Consider the following 21,282-nt stretch of genomic DNA (forward strand, 5'->3'; position numbering starts at 1 on the left):
TTCTCCTCTGACCTGCTGTAAAAGATGACTTTTCAATGTCCAATATTAAGTTTAATTCAGAACTGTCACATTATGAAAATAAAATGAGATATGAAGGCCATTATCTCTATATTTGTGGTTCTCAACCATGGGGCTGGAGAAAATATAGCATTAAAATGCTAAAAAAAACAAAACAACAACAACAAAAAAAAGGCATTAAAATGCTAAAAAATAAATAAAAATAAATCTAAATCAAGATGAACGGTAATCATTCAGTTCTTGAGAGTCCTGAAATCACTAAATAAATTGTTCATTATATGTAAATCAATATATAAATACTCGTAGTTTTAAAGGTCTAAAAACAAGGAGTTTGGTAATATTTACAGCAGAAACACTACAAATGTTTTAGTCTAAATGTGGTTGGGAAACTATGGGGGGAGTTTGAGTCAAAAAGTTGAGAACCTCCAATCTACCTCACAGGGTTCGTACAGATATTGTAAAATGAAATTCCAGGACTTTCAAGGACTTGACAAGCACTGATACTGATTTCAAGTATTCAATAAGAGATCTCACTTATCGAACAGTCTTCCATTTCAAATTTAAAAAAAAAAGGAAATAGATAAATAAAAATATATTGGCAAAAATAAAGTGAAGCACATGCAAAGTATTACTACTAAAGTATTACAAAGTATACTACACTTTTACTATAGTAAAACTGGTTAATTTTCTTAAAGGATTTGTATTTGCGTATTTTTTTTTTTTTTTTAACTGTACTGCCTTGGTTTGACATTTTCTTTTTGGACTTTCTGAAGTTCAGATCTAAATCAAACAGTTTGCAATATGCGATATGAAGGCCCGATCTGAATCAAATGATTTGCGATACAGTTCAAAACAGTGCATCATTTTGCGATGCAATGGTTTAACTGATTCAGAGTTTCGAAAAGCTCTACAATAACTACATGCATTTTTAAAATCATTACAAGCAATGGCTAAATTTGAAAATGAGTAGCTCTTTTAATTTGATGTGGTTTTTGCTAATTAACTGAATCTCTTGAAATGAATGATCAAAGTCACAAGTTTAAATCAATCGCAGCGGTTCCAGCGTAAATGAGTATTTTTTTCACATCTTCAGCCATGTTTACTGTCAGTACTACTACTTGCTTAGTTTGATTCTTTTCTGACATTAACTAAAATAAGCGAAAAAGGTATGTTTTTTAATTACGTGAAAAGACGTGCTTATTAACAAAATTAAACACTTATTTGATAGATACATTGCCTTTCAATAATTTAAGCACTTTTCAAATACTTCTTCATGAATACTGCTATTATCAAAGATTTTCCAGCGCTTAAATTTCAAAAAGTCAAATTCAAGTACTTTAAAGTCCCTATGAAATTAAAATTGTTAATTAAAATGTAAAATATGCTGACAAATGTAGCTTTCCCAAGATCAATGCCTCTGAAATAAACTAAACTCTATTGGCTATTTAAAAAAGGGTGCAGGACTGCTTGACGTCCTCTCTTCCTGTTTCAGTTGAAATTATGTCAGCACAGAATAACGCTGTGTGTTTCAAAGCACTTCAGTGGACCTTTAAGCACATTGTACGAACCCTGACCTCAATAACACGAGCCTTGCTTTAGGAAAGATTTCAATTAATGATCAGTGTTTATTCACATCATGCATTCATTCAGATCCATTCAGCATCAAAATGTGAAAATTTAAATACAAACTAATGGTATAGAGATTGAGGTTTAAGAGATCTGAAAGAGACAGGTTTTTGTCATGGAGGAGTAGTAATGGAAGGAGAAGTTGGCTGCACTCCGACACCTTCATAAGATCACTGCAGTTCATCAAGCACTAGTCGGCAGCACTCGCCCACTTTAGCCGGATCAGAGACCCTGGCGTATTTAGAAATCTGAGAGTTGACACCCAAAGATCGTGCAAGGTCCTTTGCGGTGTTGTCCCCGGCCACTGTAGTCCCCAGGGCCACCAGAAGCCTGAAGACGGCCTCTCTGTCCTGTACGACCTCTAAGGCAGTGCTGGCCACTGATAAGCACTGTGCCTTCGCCTCGATCTCAGTGGGTTGACCGTACAACCTTCCAGCGTAGTTGAGCACCAGGGTAGCCAGCGCCACGTGGATGTTCTTGTTGGAGACCACGCGGAGGTCTCCGGCCCGGGACAGGACTGTGTCACGCTGACCCAGGAGTAGAGCGCGGCCGTGAGACCCAGTGAAACAGTTGCAGAGAGTGCGGAGCGCCAGCATCTGATTTGCGGGCCTGCCCTCGGGGGACATGAGACCCAGGAGATGGTTGCAAAGACTGGCACCTTCAGTCCCACCACAAAGCTGGGCGTTGACTTCAGGATGGCGCACAGCCAAACGCAGGATGTCCAACACTGGGAAGACAATGTCTGAGGACGGAAATCATGACTGATTAATTGATTGGAAGTAGTGACAGATCTTTTCGACTGTACTGTGACGAACGTCCAAGTGTAACAGATTATACACTACCAGTCAAATGTTTTTGAACAGTATGTTTATGTTTTTTTTAAAGAAGTCTCTTCTGCTCACCAAGCCTAAGTACAGCAAAAACAGTAAAATTCTGAAATATTTTTATTCCTGTGATCAAAGCTCAATTTTCGGCATCATTACTCCAGTCTTCAGTGTCACATTATCCTTCAGAAATCATTCTTATATGCTGATTAGCTGTTCAAGAAACATGTTTTATTATTATTATCAGTATTTAAAACAGCTGAGTAATTTTTTTCAGGATTCTTTGATGAATAAAAAGATCCAAAGATCAGCAGTACTAAATAACATTTTAAAACATATTCAAATAGAAAACAGTTATTTTAAATAGTAAAAAACAAAAACTGTTTTATATATCGACACAAGTCAATAACTTTTTGTCAGCATGGTCTGAAGATCATCCGATTAAAATTTGGTGAAAAACTAAACTAACGGTCTAGAAAGAGTTTGAAAAAGTAGGTTTTCTTCATAAATCAAAATGATGAACAGGACGTTCATTCAATTACGGCATAATTGGCATCAATGTTCTCGGCATGATCCAAGGAATATATCAAGACCAGTTTTATTACAATGGGCTAACAAAAGTTATTAGCATTTTTCAACGTTTCATTATAACTTTTGGCCACAAGGTGGCGCTGCCTTCAAACTTTTTGAGTAGTGTGAGGACATGGCGCCGAAGACACATACAGAGCTTCATAATATGTCAATGCCGTTGTAAAATATAGCATTTTACAACAAAATTCAAAATGGCAGATGTCCAAAATGGCTGACAAGTGATTTTTGGCCAGACCATTCAGAAGTTATAAGCAAAAATATCCATTTTTCATATCTTCTGACCACTAGGTGGCACTGCGGCAAAACACTGCAGGTAGCCTCAGGTCATGCTTGTTATAACACAAACCAAGTTTGGTCTTAATATGCCAAAACTTTGCAGAGATATAGCCTCACATCCATTTTTGTGTGCTTTTTGTAGAATTCGTTCGCGCATTATTCGAGAACAGTTTGACAAATCAACTTGAATTCCATAACTTTTAGCCAGCACGGTCTGAAGATGATCTGATCCAATTTGGGTGAAAATCAGACAAACCGTCTACGACGAGTTTGAAAAAGTAGGTTTTTCCAACTATTAAAAATAGCGGAAAAAAAGAAACCTTACGATTTTGGATTTCATTCAACTTGGCATGACCAAAGGATTCAGAGTTCAAAAGTTATTAGCATAAACATAACTTAAACTTTGGAAAAGAGAGCTTGAGTTAGAGACTCTAAACTTGCTATGGTTAATGATGGGACTGTCCTCTATCAGTGTGGCAAATTTCACAACTTTCCCACCAGCGGTTCTATTGGTTGCCATAGACTCGGTATGTTGAAAATAGGTGCCGTCGCACTAGGGTTGGGTATTGTTATAATACTATCAATTCCGATTCTGTTTATCGATTCCAATTCTTTTCGATTCCAATGTGAATAACACATATTGGCATATTTATTTTTTTATTTATTTATTTTTTTTTGCTAAACATTTAGTTGCAGCTGAATACCATGAACAAAAATCAACAGGCTACATAAAAACAAGATTCACTTAAGAGCTGTTTGCAAAATAGAGCTGTGTGATTCTGGATAATTTGGGTTGGGTTTTTTTTTTTTAAATGGAAGTTCAAAAGTTTAAATGGTTCTCTTACGATTCTGAAGAAAAAAAAAAAACAGACCAGGTTGTACACTGCACGGAAGAAAAAAGAACCGTATATAGGAATCGATGTGGAATCGAAATTTTAATTTCACAAGAAGTATCCGATTCCTGACCTGAAGTATCTGATTCTGGAATCGGAATTCATTTTCGATACCCAACCCTACTTCGTTTGTAAATTTGTAAAAATTCCAAAAGCATGTAACAAAATTACTAAAAATGGAAGAAAATATAAAAAATAAAAGCTCATTCAAAATATTAATAAAAACTATAATATAGTGTATAATATAGTATATAAATAATACAACAACTGTGAATTGAACTACATTGTTACGTTTCAATTTCTCCTTTGTTCAGTTCACTTTTACAAGGCAACACTTTCGAAAAGAAATTAAGGTTTCTGAGGAAAACATTCCAGGATTTTTCTCCATATAGTGGACTTCAGGGAAATGTATATACTTTTTAACCACAAATGCTCATCTTGCACTAGCTCTGTGATGCACAGGCACATCCAATCACAATGGAAAGGTCACATTTGGTTAGTTCTTCGTCTGTGTATTCCAGTTCAAAAAGGTAGGGTATAGTGAAAAACTTCATCACATTTTCTCCTCCAATTTCACAATTGTCTGACATTGTTGTTTTACCTTTTTTTTTTTTGTGAAGGGCGTTTGCATGTTTGCTTTGCAAGCACTGGGTCGCTACTTCCGCCTACATCATGTCTGACCTTTCCAACGGTCAAGCTAGTGCAAGACGAGTAATTTTTTTTTAGAAAATGACCGATCATTTCAATAGACAGGACCCTTATTTATCAGCTGGGATCATGTAGAGCCCTTTCAATCTGCATTAAAACTGTAATGTGGACCTTCAGTCCGTTGATACCCATTATATTCCACTATATGGAGAAAAATCCTGCAATGTTTTCCTAAAACCCTTAATTTCTTTTCGACTGAAGAAAGACATGAACATCTTGGGTAACATGGGGGTGGTTAAATTATCAGGAAATTACAATTTTTCTGGAAGTGAACTAATCTTTTAATTAGAGTTGTAACTAAACTCTGCAGGAACATGCTCCTCCAGAAACAGGACCGCACACCCCTGCCCACAGTGATACTTTGCTAAAGCCTTAGTATAGTGAATTGTTTATTTAGTAATAGTAGACTTACTAGTAGACTTAATTAGACTTAATAGTCTTACCTTCTGGCCAGTGGCAAGACCTCCAGAGAACACTGATCTGTTCTGCCGTGGGCTGTTCCTGACTCTTCAGGTCTGCAACTAAGTGCAACAACTTCTCCAGACAGTCCAGTGCTGCATCACTCAACTTATGGTCCGCAGGAGCAGTGTTGTTCAGCTCCCGAAGCTTACCTACAAAAATAAAAACATAAAATACATTAAAAAAAACCCATTCCAATCTATTCAAAATAATAAAAAACTATAAAGGAACATTTAACAATAATACTTCACAGAATACAATCTTATTACCATGGTAATAGTACCATTAATATGGTACTGGAAGTGAACTGCTCCTTTAAGTCAAGTAGAAGTGTCACTTACCAAGGATCTGAGTTGTATTTGCCTGTTCAAACATAACTCCATCCGTATTGGGGAAGAAGATGTTTGTCGTAGCTTTTGGAAGAGAGGAATACGCACTGCCACCTGGAAAGAATTAAGAGGTGTATTAGTTTACCTGATCCATGTGGTGCTGTGAATTTGCATATTTCTATATATTTTACCAGTAAATGGATCAGCTCCGCCTGAAGGCACTGTGCCTGTAGACCCTGACCCTGGTATATATCGACCAGCCCCTGCCCAAACAAACACGAACATCTCTCATAACTTTGATTTCATATTAGCAAATAACAAATGCTATTCAAAAAGGCCTACCTGTAAAAGGATCAGCACCAAATCCTTGGCTGTCACCTCCTGAACCCGGAATGTACCGTCCCGCACCTGAAAACAGGGGAGAGATATGAATCACACAATTCAGTTTTTACCTTCAGCTGAACAAAGTGTGCATATGTGAAAGCATATCATTCCAGATACCTGTGAAGGGGTCTGTGGCCGAGGCGGTGGCTGGGCCTATGGTGTGTCCTTTAGTGTTCTCGATGATGAAATTAGCCACCTGATCTAAGAACATGGGACTCAGGTCATTCTTCTGCAGGAAGTTGTGAGCTGTCAGCCAGGGGTCGTCTGTCACATTGTAAGGCAGTTTCAAACCAGGACCTCCCTCATTCACATCGATACTGAAGACGAAGTCATACTCCTTCAGGCAGGGAAATCACAAGAGTTACATGATTGCAACTACAGTAACCTCTGGACAGCACCAACACTGGACATTTAACAGCTCTCACACAACAGACTAACATAAGTGTTGACTATAAATACATTGCTTGAATCAATTTATGAAGAAAAACTGCTGTTGACAGCAAACTGTGACTATATCATACTTACATACTGTGCACAAAATGTACTGGATCGTTACAAGATAAACACCACTCATCTCACCTTGCCCTCATACATCACTCGCTTTGAATTTTGCTGAGAAGACCCGCCCACTACATCTCCGATTTTCATCCAGCGTCCATCACTCACGCTCCACTGATACGCTTCAACATTAGAACCCTCCTTTATGAGCCGCGTCTGGCCATCCCGATTCCCTACACATATACAATAATAATACAGTGAGCAAAATGGTTACATCCTATGTATTATATTATACAGGTGCATCTCAATAAATTAGAATGTCGTGGAAAAGTTCATTTATTTCAGTAATTCAACTCAAATTCTCAATTCAACTCATGTATTAAATAAATTCAGTGCACACAGACTTTTAATTGTGATGATTTTGGCTCACATTTAACAAAAACCCACCAATTCACTATCTCAACAAATTAGAATATGGTGACATGCCAATCAGCTAATGAACTCAAAACACCTGCAAAGGTTTCCTGAGCCTTCAAAATGGTCTCTCAGTTTGGTTCACTAGGCTACACAATCATGGGGAAGACTGCTGATCTGACAGTTATCCAGAAGACAATCAATGACACCCTTCACAAGGAGGGTAAGCCACAAACATTCATTGCCAAAGAAGCTGGCTGTTCACAGAGTGCTGTATCCAAGCATGTTAACAGAAAGTTGAGTGGAAGGAAAAAGTGTGGAAGAAAAAGATGCACAACCAATCGAGAGAACCGCAGCCTTGAGAGGCTTGTCAAGCAAAATCGATTCAAAAATTTGGGTGAACTTCACAAGGAATGGACTGAGGCTGGGGTCAAGGCATCAAGAGCCACCACCAAGGAATATGGCTACAGTTGTCGTACTCCTCTTGTTAAGCCACTCCTGTACTACAGACAGCATCAGAGGCGTCTTACCTGGGCTAAGGAGAAGAAGAAATGGACTGTTGCCCAGTGGTCCAAAGTCCTCTTTTCAGATGAGAGCAAGTTTTGTATTTCATTTGGAAACCAAGGTCCTAGAGTCTGGAGGAAGGGTGGAGAAGCTCATAGCCCAAGTTGCTTGAAGTCCAGTGTTAAGTTTCCACAGTCTGTGATGATTTGGGGTGCAATGTCATCTGCTGGTGTTGGTCCACTGTGTTTTTTGAAAACCAAAGTCACTGCACCCGTTTACCAAGAAATTTTAGAGCACTTCATGCTTCCTTCTGCTGACCAGCTTTTTAAAGATGCTGATTTCATTTTCCAGCACGATTTGGCACCTGCCCACACTGCCAAAAGCACCAAAAGTTAGTTAAATGACCATGGTGTTGGTGTGCTTTACTGGCCAGCAAACTCACCAGACCTGAACCCCATACAGAATTTATGGGGTATTGTCAAGAGGAAAATGAGAAACAAGAGACCAAAAAATGCAGATGAGCTGAAGGCCACTGTCAAAGAACCTGGGCTTCCATACCACCTCAGCAGTGCCACAGACTGATCACCTCCATGCCACGCTGAATTGAGGCGGTAATTGCAGCAAAAGGAGCCCCTACCAAGTATTGAGTGCATATACAGTAAATTAACATACTTTCCAGAAGGCCAACAATTCACTAAAAATGTTTTTATTGGTCCTATGAAGTATTCTAATTTGTTGAGATAGTGAATTGGTGGGTTTTTGTTAAATGTGAGCCAAAATCATCACAATTAAAAGAACCAAAGACTTAAACTACTTCAGTCTGTGTGCACTGAATTTAATACACAAGTTTTACAATTTGAGTTGAATTACTGAAATAAATGAACTTTTCCACGACATTCTAATTTATTGAGATGCACCTGTATTAGATTTAAAACAGAAATGGAAGAGTTCAGATGCAAAACCAGCTAAAAGCCATCTTCAGTCAAAAATGAGATAATGATACTGAGTGAATGCTCCTGACACACATATTATACGTCCATCAAATACTTTTACTTCAAATTCTCTAAATTCCAGCCTCAGCCCAAACAGAAGTGCTAGTACTTGCATAGAAACCTATACAAAGTAGCCAGAAAGAAATGCTCATTTTAAAGAAATACGTCAGATGGATTTAGAGGCTTTTGCATCTGAACTCTTCAGTTAGAAACAAACTAAAAAGTACTAAATTTACTAAAACTGAAATTAAAATAATTTAAAAAACTGCACACTAAAAATAAATAAACAAACAATATGCAATGAAAAACAAAAACTAATAAAAATGACAAAAGTGACAAACAAATTCACAAAAACTTGAACTAAAATTAAAATAAAACTTCAAAATAAAATAAATATATAAAAATGAAAGCTAATTCAAAATATTAATTAATACTATATGCGTTCAAGCCACACTTTAATCTGCTTACCTGGTTCATTCAGGTGCTCTCTGCCAGGTAAGTCCTCTATCTTGATGTCACCCAAGTCTCCAGTCTTGGGGTCGATGATGGCTTTGGAGAGCTCATCCTCAAAAGCCTGCAGGTCCTGAGCACTTGCTACACGCTCTTCACTCTCGGTGAAAACGCGGATAACACCATCGCTTCAAAGAAACGTGACCTGGTCAGCCTCATGCAGAATAATAAACTACAAATACAGTGCCTTGTGAAAATATTCATACCCCTTCATTTTTCCATGTTTTGTTATATTGCTGCCTCATGTTAAACTACTTTAAATTACTTTTCCCCCACATCAGTCTACACTCCATACACCGCACAGGCAAAGCAAAAAACAGGTTTTTAACATCTCTGCAAATTTATTAAAAAACAAAAACTTAAATGATTTCATTGCATAAGTATTCAAACCCTTATCGGGGACAGTTGAAATTTAGCTCATTAGCAGCATTTATATTGCCTGCAGATGTTACTACACTTTGAGTGAAGTTAACATGTGGCAAATTCAATTGAATGGGTATAATGGGTATATATGAGTATATAATGGGTGTGGAATAGCACACACCTTTCAATAAAAGGTCTAACAGCTAAAAATGCATATCAGAGCAAAAACCAAGCCCTAAGTTCAAAAGAACTGTCTGTACAGCTCAGAAACCGGATTGTTGCAAGGCACAGATCCGTGGAAGGATTTAGAAAAAAAATCTGCTGCATTGAAGGTTCACAGAAGCATGTAGTCTCTGTTACCCTTAATGGAAAAAGTTTGAAACAACCATGACTCTTCCTAGAACTGGGCTCCTGACCAAACTGAGCAATTGATGGAGAAGGGCTTTGGTTAGAGTGGTGACGCCCTTCTCCATCAAGGAGATTATCTACTTAAGCTCCATGATCATATGTGGAGATAGGAGAAACCTACAGAAAGACAAACATCTGCAACACTCCACTGATCTGAGCTTTATGGCGGTGTGGCAAGACTCAATCCTCTCCTCAGTGAAGACACATGAAAACACATTTAGCATTTGCAAAAAAAGCACCTAAAGAGCTCTCAGACTGTGAGAAACAAGATTCTCTGATGAGAGGTCTGATGAACCTCGATTCCAAGCATCATGTTTGAAGGAAACCAGGCACTGCTCATCACCTGCAGAGTACCATCCCAAGAGTAAAGTGTGGTGGTAGCAGCCTCATGTTGTGGGGCTTTTTCTGTGGCACTGACGGACACATCAAGAGTAGAAGAAAAGCTCAATGCACCAAAATATTGAGATAAGCTTAATGAAAACCCAATCCAGAGCATTCAGAATCTCAGACTGGGCAGAAGGTTCACCTTCCAACAGAACAATGACCCTAAGCACACAGCAAGAGTGGCCCAGCCACAGTCTGGGCTTGAACCCAATCAAATATTTCTGGAGAATCCCAAAAATGTGTGTCTGCCCCTATCCAAGCTGACAGAGCTTGAGGGGTGAAGAGGTGAGGAGAAAAATGGCAGATAATTGCCAAATGCAGATGTGCAAAGCTTGTCACATCATACCCAAAAAGACTTGAGGCTGTAAAGGTGCTTCAGCTAAGTACTGAGTTAAGGGTATGAATACTTATGCAATGTACTTATTTCAGGATTTTATTTTTAATAAATTGACGAATTTGTGACAATTCTGTTTTTGCTTTGTCAATAGAGTATAGGACTGATGGGGAAAAAAGTAATTTAAAGCAGTTTAACATAAGGCAGCAACATAAAACGTGAAGAAAATGAAGGGGTATGAATACTTTTGCAAGGCACTGTAGTTCAGATATTTACGAAACACAAACAGTAGTGTACCTGGCTCCCACAGCAATGTCTCCATTAGGTAGAATGCAGCAGCACCATACTGACTGGGCAGGAAGACGGATAGTCTGGGAACATTCGCCCTTCCTCCAGACCCTCAGTGTCCTGTCCTCTCCTGTGCTTACGAAGTCTATGACAGAAAAAAAGACAACAATATGGGAAATTATTACGATTTTATGCACAAATATCTAAACCATATCAAACCTACTGCAAAACTAAAAGTAAGCACCTTGTCCGTTAGGGAAGACAGCAAGGCTGTAGATATAGTTAGTGTGACCGTAGTAAATCTGCACACATTCACCCGTCACCATCCACCGTCTAATGCTGGCGTCATTACTGCAGGAGAAAAACTCCACCTCGTTTATCACAGCGAGCCCTCGCACACAGTCCTCATGACCTGCAGAGCAGACACACTATAAATATTTCACACAGCTGAAGTCAAAAACTGCATGTGACCCTTGCCACAATCTTTACTAATGCTGACCCCTGCTGGAGATCTGTTAAAACTTAACAAGCTCCACAGGGTCTATATTCAGCATCAAATAAACATTGTTTCACTGTTAAAAGCATTAGAGGTATCAGTTGCACCCATGTACCAGTGTAAGTCTTCTCACAGCGACCAGCCTTCCATAACTTGATGGTCTTGTCAGCTGATCCAGACAGCATTAAGCCCTGCTCTGGCAAAATGACTACGGCCCATACAGCAGCGGTGTGTCCCTGAGAAGCAGCAATTAAACAAGAAACCAGTCAGCACATACTCACACTGTACTGAAATCGATTGCAGGCAATGGGAGTATATCTGATCTCCCTCTTAAAGATATAGTGTGAGGAGAAAAAAAGAATATTTGAGAAAAGCTGTGAAGTAGGGCTGCATGATTTGCAGAATAATTAACACTTTGCATAAAGCCTTTATGTATATGTAATATTATGTAATTAATAATTATAATTACGTAAATACATAATAGGTTATAATACATTATAATAGTTTTCTTTTGATTGTTACACATTTATAATGTATTCACTACCAGTCAAAAGTGTTTGAACAGTAAGATTTTGAATGTTTTTTTGAAGAATTCTCTTCTGCTCACCAAGCCTGCATTTATGTGATCCAAATAACAGAAAAATCAGTAATATTATGAAAATATTTTTACTATTCAAAATAGCTGCTTTCTATTTGAATATATTTTGAAATGTAATTTATTCCTGTGATCAAAGCTAAATTTTCAATCTTCATTGTCACATGATCCTTCAGAAATCATTCTAATATGCTGATTCTTTGCTTAATATCCAAAGATCAGCATTTATCTGAAATAAAAAGCTTTTGTAACATTATATGCTATACCATTCAAAAGCTTGGAGCCAGTATAGTTTCTTTTTTATTGAGCAAGGATGCATTCAACTGATCAAAAGTGATGATAAAGACATTTATAATCTTACAAAAGATTTCTATTTCAGATAAATGCCATTCTTCTGAACTTTCTATTGATCAAAGAAAATTATTTAAAGTATTAAAATGATTTCTGAAGAATCATGTGACCGGAGTAATGATGCTAAAAATTCAGCTTTGACATCACAGAAATAAATTACATTTTAAAATATATTCAAATAGAAAACAGTTATTTTAAATAGTTAAAATATTTCAGAATTGTACTGTTCTTGCTGTACGTTGGATTGTGGGCAGAAGAGACTTCTTAAAAAAAACATTAAAAACATCTTCCTGTTCAACAACATTTGACTGGTAGTGTAATTGCATTAAAACATAAAAAAACAATCAATTTTACAATTTCAGGAATCTGCAAATATTATGCATTTTATGTTGGGGTACAATTAGTTATTGAAGATTTAATGTATTAGAATATATATTACGAATATCTTTATAATGAATATATATATATATATATATATATATTTTTTTTAACTTTATTATACATAAAGGCTTCAACTAAAGTGTAAAAAATATAATTGTGAAATTTGTAAGGCTGCAAATTTTGGAAAAAAGAACAATAATATAATATAATAATAATAAATGCATTTTAAAAACCAAAAATATTATTATTGTCATATTCCATTGTAATATATATATATATATATATATATATTTTAAGAAAAGTGATAAATGAATAATTTTATTTTACAGTGCAAACTAATTTCTTTATTTTTAATGAGCATAACATTTGTTGAAAACCTCAAGTTCTTATAGCATGTTAAAGCATGTAGCATGCCTCACTCTGAACCACACAGCGCATTTATTTGATTAAATCACAGCCTTTGTGATTTGATACATTATACTAAGCCAAATCGCAATACTACTGTGGTGATACCAAGAACCATGCCACTTTACCTGTAAGGTCATCATGCATTTCTCACCAAGCCAGACTTTGGCTGTAGTGTCCCATGAGCCACTCAGTATCGTGCCAAACTTGCCAGCTGAGAGTGTGCAGACTGTAAACACACACACACAGACACACAAAAACATCAGATATGGCTAAAGAAATCATTCCAGTGGCATTTCAAGACAACCTGCTCGCAGTTACATCATTAGCAGTGGATAGTACCTGTGTTTTTGTGACCTTCGAGGGTGAACAAAGGGTCTGGTCTGTCTAGTGAAAACACGCAGATGTTGTTGTCATGTCCTCCAGTGGCGATGAGTCCTCGTGGATATGTCTCATTAGGAGTTATGATACACACACAAGACACAAAGTTTGAGTGGCCGTTCATACAGTGCATCTCCGTAAAGGCATGGTTTTCACTGTGGAGAAAAAAACACAAGAGAGTTAAACAGATGTTGGTAATTTTTTGTTGTTGTTTATATTATTTATCCTATTTACCCTATTTAAAAATTTGAGGTAGGCATTTTTTTACTTGCCAGTGCTGTACACTACTAAATAATAAAGCTTCACTAAATAAAATAAATTCAACAGAGTTGAATTGAACTGAATTTAATCTCGGAGAACGCTTAGTGAAATTTAAAGAGACAGTTCACCCAAAAATGACAAATCTGCCAGCGTGTATGACTTTCTTCTGTGGAACACAAAGGCAGTGATTAGGCAGAATGACTCGATCGCTATTCAGTGTATGGAAAGATCCAAGTGAATGCTGTTTTACAGTAGTGTTCACAGAAAAATAAGTTATAAGGACTTGAAACAACAAGAAAGTGAATGTATGATTTCATTTTCATTTTGGGTGAACTATTCCTTTAACGTTTCATAGGCTTTTTATAGATCGCTCCCTGTCAGGAAACCAAACCCGGTCAGTTTTCTTTCAGGTATGATGTTCATCAGTTGCCAAATTTCGCTTGATCTGGCAACCCCTTTCAATACATTAACTAACTCTTAAAACTTATAACCACTTAGCCTAGTAACCAACGAAACGAAAAGTAAACCAGGTCTCAAAAAACAGCAGGAGGAAGCTGTTGGAGATGTAACGTTACCTTGGGTTTGGTACCCAAACCCGTGCGGTTCGGTCTCTGGACACGGACACAAACGCTCCGTCTGGATACGCGGTAGCGGCGAGACCCCTGACATCCATCTCGTGTGCGGGGAGAGAGCAACGCAGTCTGTATGAGTTACTGTCCGACATTATTACTGATGAAAGACAGCGATCCCTACACACACTGACACAGCAACACTACACACACACACACAGCATGACGGGAAACCTCCCGACAAAATAAAAGCCCTACTATTAAATATTATACTGGGATACTGTTAGCTCACAATATTATCTTATATTATAAGAACATAATATCACATTCATTCATTTTTTTTACATTACAATAATTTTAAATATACACTTTCAATGTAAAACAAATGTTAAACAATGATAGACTTTAAACTTGTTTTAATATATGAACTTCAACCCGGAACAGCATGAAAGAGTTGCTTTCTGTCCTCGGATGAGGTGAATCTATCAAAATCATGTCTGCTAATAGAAGGATAACGCTCATATTTGGAGGCTTCATTGCAGCTGTTGCTGTGGCCTTTTATCCTATATTTTTCCATCCGCTCACTCACACTGAAGACTACAGTAAGTCTTTATCACAACGCAGTGACACTGGTCATTATGACACTGCTCTTGTGTTGTTAGTGAACTTCAGGTTCAGTTATATTGTATTTTGTAACCTAATAATCCTATAATCAGTTTCAGTAGTTAAAACACATATTATTATATTATTGTGAAGAATTTGTGCATCACCATACTGCTATACTGCTATTAAATATTTTATATAACTTACAGTTACACTGCTATACTATATTAAATAAAAGGGGATATATACAATTTAGAGCAATATGTTGTAGTAAAACTACTCTAATGAGAAACACCACTGAGATCAACTGGGAATAAAAAAAATCTAAAGTAACAATTCGACACTGTTGCAGGGTCGGAAATTAGAGAGGGTGTGTGGCAAAAATGCCACATAAATTAAAGACAAAGGGGCAAAAAAGCTCCTCCACAGTTAGGGCATTACGGCTGTCGCGATTAAAATGAAATGTGAATATGAATGAAAAGTGTCAATTCGCAAGATTATATTTAGATTCGCTCACACTGCATCAGATTGCTTTTTGTGCAGCGTTGAGCCTTAGAACCAATCAAACGCGTTTCTGTTGAATTTAGGAATGCATTGGCCAATCAGAGGCGCTTAGATTAGTCAGTGCTGGAAACGCTCGCGAATTTCCTCATCATAAACAACAGTGCAGATACGATGTAAAATAAAAGATTAAAAAAATTGTAGCTTCAGTGATTATAACAGTTTTTGCATAACGTACTCTAGACTAGAATAAGGTCATAGACCGACATGTTTTTTGTCTGTGAAACCAGAATGTGATGTGCCACACAAAACAAAAACGTTTTCATATTAATATAATATAATCTACAATAATCCTTTTTGTCATAATATTGCATCCCTATGAGCTCCTGTTTTTTTTTTTCATGTATAATATAGATACAATTTTAAACAGTCTATTGTTATCGACAACAGTTTAAAATATTGATTTGATATTAAAACGTTGAATATTGACTATTAAAATATTGACTATTAATGTAATAGGGTAAATTTAAGTTTTTGACATTAAAGACAACATAGCATGGTGATTATAATATTAAGGTGATTATAAAAATTGCCCTCACGAATATAAAAAATGCCCCTGGAAATCAATTTCTGGGGGCAAATATTGCCCCTAATGGAAATTATTAATTAATTAATTTCTGCTGTGTTGTTAACTAAAGTGGCATAAATCAAGTTTAATTATATTGCATTTTGTATTCTAATAATATTATAATGAGAAAAATAAACAGCACTAAAAATCATTTAATAAATTAACCACCAGGGTTATTATCATCTACTAAAACTAAAAACATGCAAAATAAATAATTTGTAAAAAATGTATGTAATTTCAGCTACCTGCCTAAGCAACATTTCTAATTTCATTAAAGTACTAAAATTAATAAATAAAATAATAATAAATAAAAGTAATAAACGTAAATTGAAAAAAAAGAATATATATATATATAATATTTTAGTTATACTAAATTTTTATAAGTTATATATATGTATATGTGTATATGTATATATATGTATGTATATATATATGTGTGTGTGTATATATATATATATATATATATATATATATATATATATATATATATATATATATATATATATATATATATATATATATATATATATATATATATATATATATATACATAAAATTTATATATATATATATATTTTTAGTTTTAAAAATATAGTTACCTTTTTTTAGTTATACTAAAATAAAACAGAACACCACTAAGATTCTTAAGTAAACAAAAAAATATATATATTAAAATAATGATGATAATAATAATAAAGTGGAGGAAGGTTGTTTTTGTGAGATTTACCCTAAAAAGTGTCAGCATTTTCCCCAGTACTTGTCTTTATGCTGTCTGAATTTGTGTCAATGTAATTATAGAGCAGATCCAGAAGGTAAATCGAGCCGGAATCAATCAAGCAGATGTGCAGCCGGTTGGTAAGTCGTGTTCACTCTTTATATCATCTGTCCAGTGTGATACGTTTGCATTGTTAGGACTGTAAACATACTGTAAACATACATGTGACACCTCACATCACACGTGATTTACAGGATCATTAAATGGCAGGATTATATGTTCTGTGTTTTGCAGTTTATTTGCATTGGGCTCAAGTGAAAGCTATTTAACAGACATTATGTTTTTTTTTTTTACATGATTGTCATTTGTGTGTCTTATTTGAAATAGGTGTGAAGATCTGGTCTGATCCCTTCAAGCCAAAATCATGATTCCAGTGTGTGGACGAAAATTAAGTAAATAAACATGAGGATTGATGTGTGAGGATTGAGTATTTGAGACAAACACATTAACTCGTTGCTGCCATGCATCAGATGAGACTTTAAGGATGTTTGAATATTTTGAGTGTGCATATTTTATGTGGGAATGTGACTGAATAACAAAAAAAAGTTGCTTTGTTTCTCAGCACTTAAAAATATTATGTTCATGAATCACTTTGAATAGTTGTGTTTATTGCTGGTGTATTAATGGAGTAAATTACTATTCTGCTATTTGTATTCTGAATAAAAACAATGTTCCTCAACCTGCCTGTTTGTTTTACAAATATGACCACTAGATGGCAGTCACTTCATGTTGTACATTACTACATCCTGTTAACAAGTCAAACCTTTCATGAATACTAAAGCAGGATCTTAACTTTGCGTAGTTCATCATGCTGTATATTTACAATCAAATTGCTTACACAAGTCAGAAACCTCTACTGAAAACCTCAAATCTGACACTAGAGCTTTGTTGTCTATCAGCATTATTTTCACACTAGAGACCTTTGTGTTAATATATTTTCACTCTATAATAACATCATTTCCACTCAACTGTGCTTTTGTAATATTTTTGTTGCCCTTTTTCCTGATTAGATTTCTTGTGTTATTTTGGCGCCGAGAGTTGGAGGAGTCTTTTGGCCCTCAAAAGTTGCAAAATCTGTAACTTGAGAGCACACACCTCGGCCAGGACCCTGTGCCAACCAAGACCTGTTGTCATGGCAACAACACTGGGCCAGCACCTGTGCATCGGAGAGACCCAAGGCCCTGCCCCTTTTTACTGAACCGCTTTGTGTGTGAGGGTCCAAAGGACAAGATCTTCAACAATGTTGCACAGGCTAAACACAAGATTAAGTATGACACAATGATATCAAGCTGAGCTTTACAATATACTTAACAATATATGCATTGTACAGGCATATATATATATATATCGAGAGAGAGAATTAAATATAACGGTTCTTTATTGGCATCTAGGGGTCTATGAAGAACGTTTAATAGAACCTTTCCACTGCATAAAAGGTTCTTTATTGTGGAAAAGGTTTCTTTAGGTCATTAGTAAAAACATATTTTATTAAACTGAGCTGAATTAAAGGGATAGTTCACCCAATAATGTCATTAATTACTCTCATGTCGTTCCTAACCCAAAAGACCTTTGTTCATCTTAAGAAGACAAATTAAGATATTTCTGATGAAATCTGAGAGCTCTCTGACCCTGCATAGACAGCAATGTAATAACCACATTTAAAGGCCAGAAAGTTAGTAAGGACATCGTTAAAATAGTCCATGTGTCATTAGTGGTTCAGGCGTAATTTTATGAAGGTACAAGAATACTTTTTGTGCGCAAAGAAAACAAAAATAACGGCTTGAGTACCACAATGGCGTGTTACTTTCGTGAACACACGCTAAAGACTGACGCAGAAGAGAAGAAATTGTTGATTAAAGTCATTATTTAATCTTCTTTGTGCACAGAAACTATTCTTGTAGCTTTGTAAATTTACGGTTGAACAACTGATGTCACATGGACCATTTTATTGATGTATGTATTACCTTTTTGAAGTTTGAATGTGCTAATTAGATTGCTGATTAACGTTATGTAGGGTTATAAAGCTCTCAGATTTAATTGAAAATGTCTCAGTTTGTGTTCTGAAGATAAACAAAGGTCTTACGGGTTTGGTACAACATGAGGGTGAGTAATTAATGACAGAATTTTCATTTTTAGTTGAACTATTACTTTCTCTATTAAGTTCTCCTAGGAAATGATATTACTCAGCAAACACTTCTAGAAATTTTCATAAAAAACAGATTTATATATGTTTTATAAGAATTTATATACAGTTGAGGTCAAAAGTTTACATACACTTTGCAGAATCTGCAAAACGGTAAATATTTTACCAAAATAAGAGGGATCATACAAAATGCATGTTATTTTTTATTTAGTACTGACCTGAATAAGATATTTCACATACAAGACGTTTACACATAGTCCACAAGAGAAAATAGATTTATATTAAATTTATAAAAACAACCCTGTTCAAAAGATTCTTAGTACTGTGTTGTTACCTGAATGATCCACAGTTTTTGTTTGGTTTTGTTTAGTGATAATTGTTCATGAGTATCTGAGGGACTCATATGCAACTATTACAGAAGGTTCAAACACTCAGTGATGCTTCAAAAGGAAACACAATGTATTAAGCACCGGGGGGTGAAAACATTTTGACTTTGAAGATGAGCGTAAATGTAACTTATTTTGTCTTCTGGGAAACATGTAAGTATTTTCTGTAGCTTCTAAATGGCAGTACTAAATGAAAAAAGAAGATATTTAGGCAAAATAAGAAAAATGTACACATCTTCATTCTGTTCAAAAGTTTACACCCCTAGTTCTTAATGCATTGTTTTTCCTTCTGGGGCATCAGCGAGCATTTGAACCTTCTGTAATAGTTGTATATGAGTCCCTCAGTTGTCCTCAGTGTGTAAAGATGGATCTCAACATCATACAGTCATTGATGGAAAGGGTTCAAATACATAAAAATGCCAAAAATCCAAAGAATTTGTGGGAACTAAAAGATTTTTCAGAGGAACAGCAAGCAGTTTAACTGTTCAGGACAAACAAGGGACTCATGAACAATTATCACTAAACCAAGATCATTCAGGTAACAACACAGTATTAAGAATCAAGCGGATGTAAACAGGGTCATTTTTATAAATTCAACTACTATTTTGTCTTGTGAAATATATGTAGACCTCTTTTAACTTGTTACTCACCCATAGCCAAAGAAGCTGGTGTGGTGTTAAAACACCAACCAACCAAGCATCTTTAGATTAAATTGTTCTTCACTAATAAATAAAATGGTTCTTAAAAATTTAAGAGTGTATTGTGCAAGCTAACCAAATATTAAGTACACTAGGAAAATGTATAAACTTAGCTTTGTATTAGTTTTCTGTTAACCATATGTGCATGAACAGACTAACTGTGAACTAAAGTTATTTGAGGTGCTTTTCCAATGACATTGTGCCTGTTAAAATGAATGCGTGTGAGAAAGGAACAGAGAGGGGGTTTACTAGAGGATGCAGAGTCCTCTGTCCCGCGAGACCTGCCGCATATCCAAGAACTGACATAATATCTCCTCACTACCACAAAGAGCACATTGCTAACCCTCAGCCGAGAGCCTGCCAGCGCAGCAGCTGCCAAACGCAATAACACTTCACCCCCCAACCCCCCATCAACTCAACCAACTCCATTGTTTATGGGATGTTGTTATTGTTGGTCACCATTCAAAAAAACAAAAGAAAATCTTAAGGGCCCCGGCCATGAGGACAACCCAGAGTGAAGAGAGGAAAACAGGGACTGAGAGAAGCGCAAAATTCCTCTCATTCCTCCTACAGTGTTTTCCAGATTCCTGAAACGACGACAAGGCCTTGGATGCGAGCAGAGGCCGCCACAATGGGGAAATGTCAAAAAACTGTGCTGGAGCAACCAGAGCAGCATTCCTCAAGTTACCCGACAGACCTCTAAACACGAAGCGTTAAGATCGATGGAATCCTTCACCTCAGGCTGCGTGTGAAAAAGCGTTTCTGAGTGCGCTCGTGGGCTTTCATCCTCCTAAGAGTTTGGCTTTTTATCTAGTTTAGCTGTGAAAGAGTTAAACACTCACAGCAGGGAGTCAGATGGCTGTTTCATAAGTCACTGTCTCTGTTAAGGCTCTATTGTACAGCTGTCCACAGATTGTACTGCTGATATAAACTCAAGAGACGAACTTGAAGCCTCTTTTGCACTTTTCTGGTTGTCAGAGTTTTTTAACAGCAATGGGACGGGAACCGATTCTCCAGCCAAAGCTATTGGGAAATGGCAGAAATGATTTCCATTGGGAAAAATAAGTGCACAGACTCCAGACAAAACCAAAATCGGACATGGATAGTGTAGATATGTGAAGTTGGTGTTTGTATTAAACAAGTATTCCCTTAAGAAAAAGAAGAGTACTCAAGTAAACTGAAGTTGAAGTATATTTTCCCAAGTATGGAGTAGGTGTACTATTTTAATACTTCTTAGGACTGAATTGGCCCACTTTTTTTTTTATATTTAGAAAAGTATACTTTTAAGTGTACCTGAAGTGTAAGT

At 36.2% G+C, this 21,282-nt stretch overlaps 2 protein-coding genes across 2 annotated transcripts; one reads left to right on the forward strand and one right to left on the reverse strand.

Moving 5' to 3' along the window:
• Positions 1 to 182: 182 nt before the first annotated feature.
• plaa (phospholipase A2-activating protein) lies at positions 183 to 14,459 on the reverse strand. The gene is made up of 14 exons (XM_051114709.1): positions 14,249 to 14,459; positions 13,374 to 13,567; positions 13,160 to 13,260; positions 11,415 to 11,535; positions 11,048 to 11,215; positions 10,813 to 10,948; positions 8,985 to 9,154; positions 6,688 to 6,839; positions 6,226 to 6,445; positions 6,067 to 6,132; positions 5,916 to 5,987; positions 5,737 to 5,838; positions 5,380 to 5,547; positions 183 to 2,386 (listed from the first exon to the last, which is right to left on the reverse strand). The coding sequence occupies exons 1-14, from the start codon at positions 14,395 to 14,397 to the stop codon at positions 1,815 to 1,817; spliced, it is 2,391 nt and encodes a 796-aa protein (XP_050970666.1). The 5' UTR covers positions 14,398 to 14,459; the 3' UTR covers positions 183 to 1,814.
• Positions 14,460 to 14,669: 210 nt separating this feature from the next.
• smim20 (small integral membrane protein 20) lies at positions 14,670 to 17,428 on the forward strand. Its single transcript, XM_051114043.1, has 3 exons — positions 14,670 to 14,844; positions 16,773 to 16,829; positions 17,077 to 17,428. Exons 1-3 carry the CDS (start codon positions 14,736 to 14,738, stop codon positions 17,115 to 17,117), a joined length of 207 nt encoding a protein of 68 aa, XP_050970000.1. The 5' UTR covers positions 14,670 to 14,735; the 3' UTR covers positions 17,118 to 17,428.
• The last annotated feature ends 3,854 nt before the right edge of the window (positions 17,429 to 21,282 follow it).

This window comes from Labeo rohita, chromosome 7 (assembly GCF_022985175.1).
Source record: "Labeo rohita strain BAU-BD-2019 chromosome 7, IGBB_LRoh.1.0, whole genome shotgun sequence".
Lineage (NCBI taxonomy): Eukaryota > Metazoa > Chordata > Actinopteri > Cypriniformes > Cyprinidae > Labeo > Labeo rohita.

Excerpts from the sequence above, each read along its gene's own strand:
- smim20 (XM_051114043.1), top strand. The coding sequence starts at position 14,736 with ATGTCTGCTAATAGAAGGATAACGCTCATATTTGGAGGCTTCATTGCA. Across the intron at positions 14,845-16,772 it reads CACTCACACTGAAGACTACA|AGCAGATCCAGAAGGTAAAT; the intron begins GTAAGTCTTTAT and ends ATGTAATTATAG. Across the intron at positions 16,830-17,076 it reads AGCAGATGTGCAGCCGGTTG|GTGTGAAGATCTGGTCTGAT; the intron begins GTAAGTCGTGTT and ends TATTTGAAATAG.
- plaa (XM_051114709.1), bottom strand. The coding sequence starts at position 14,397 with ATGTCGGACAGTAACTCATACAGACTGCGTTGCTCTCTCCCCGCACAC. Across the intron at positions 9,155-10,812 it reads GACATTGCTGTGGGAGCCAG|CGATGGTGTTATCCGCGTTT; the intron begins GTACACTACTGT and ends GTTTCTTTGAAG. Across the intron at positions 5,988-6,066 it reads TGGTGCTGATCCTTTTACAG|GGGCTGGTCGATATATACCA; the intron begins GTAGGCCTTTTT and ends TTGTTTGGGCAG.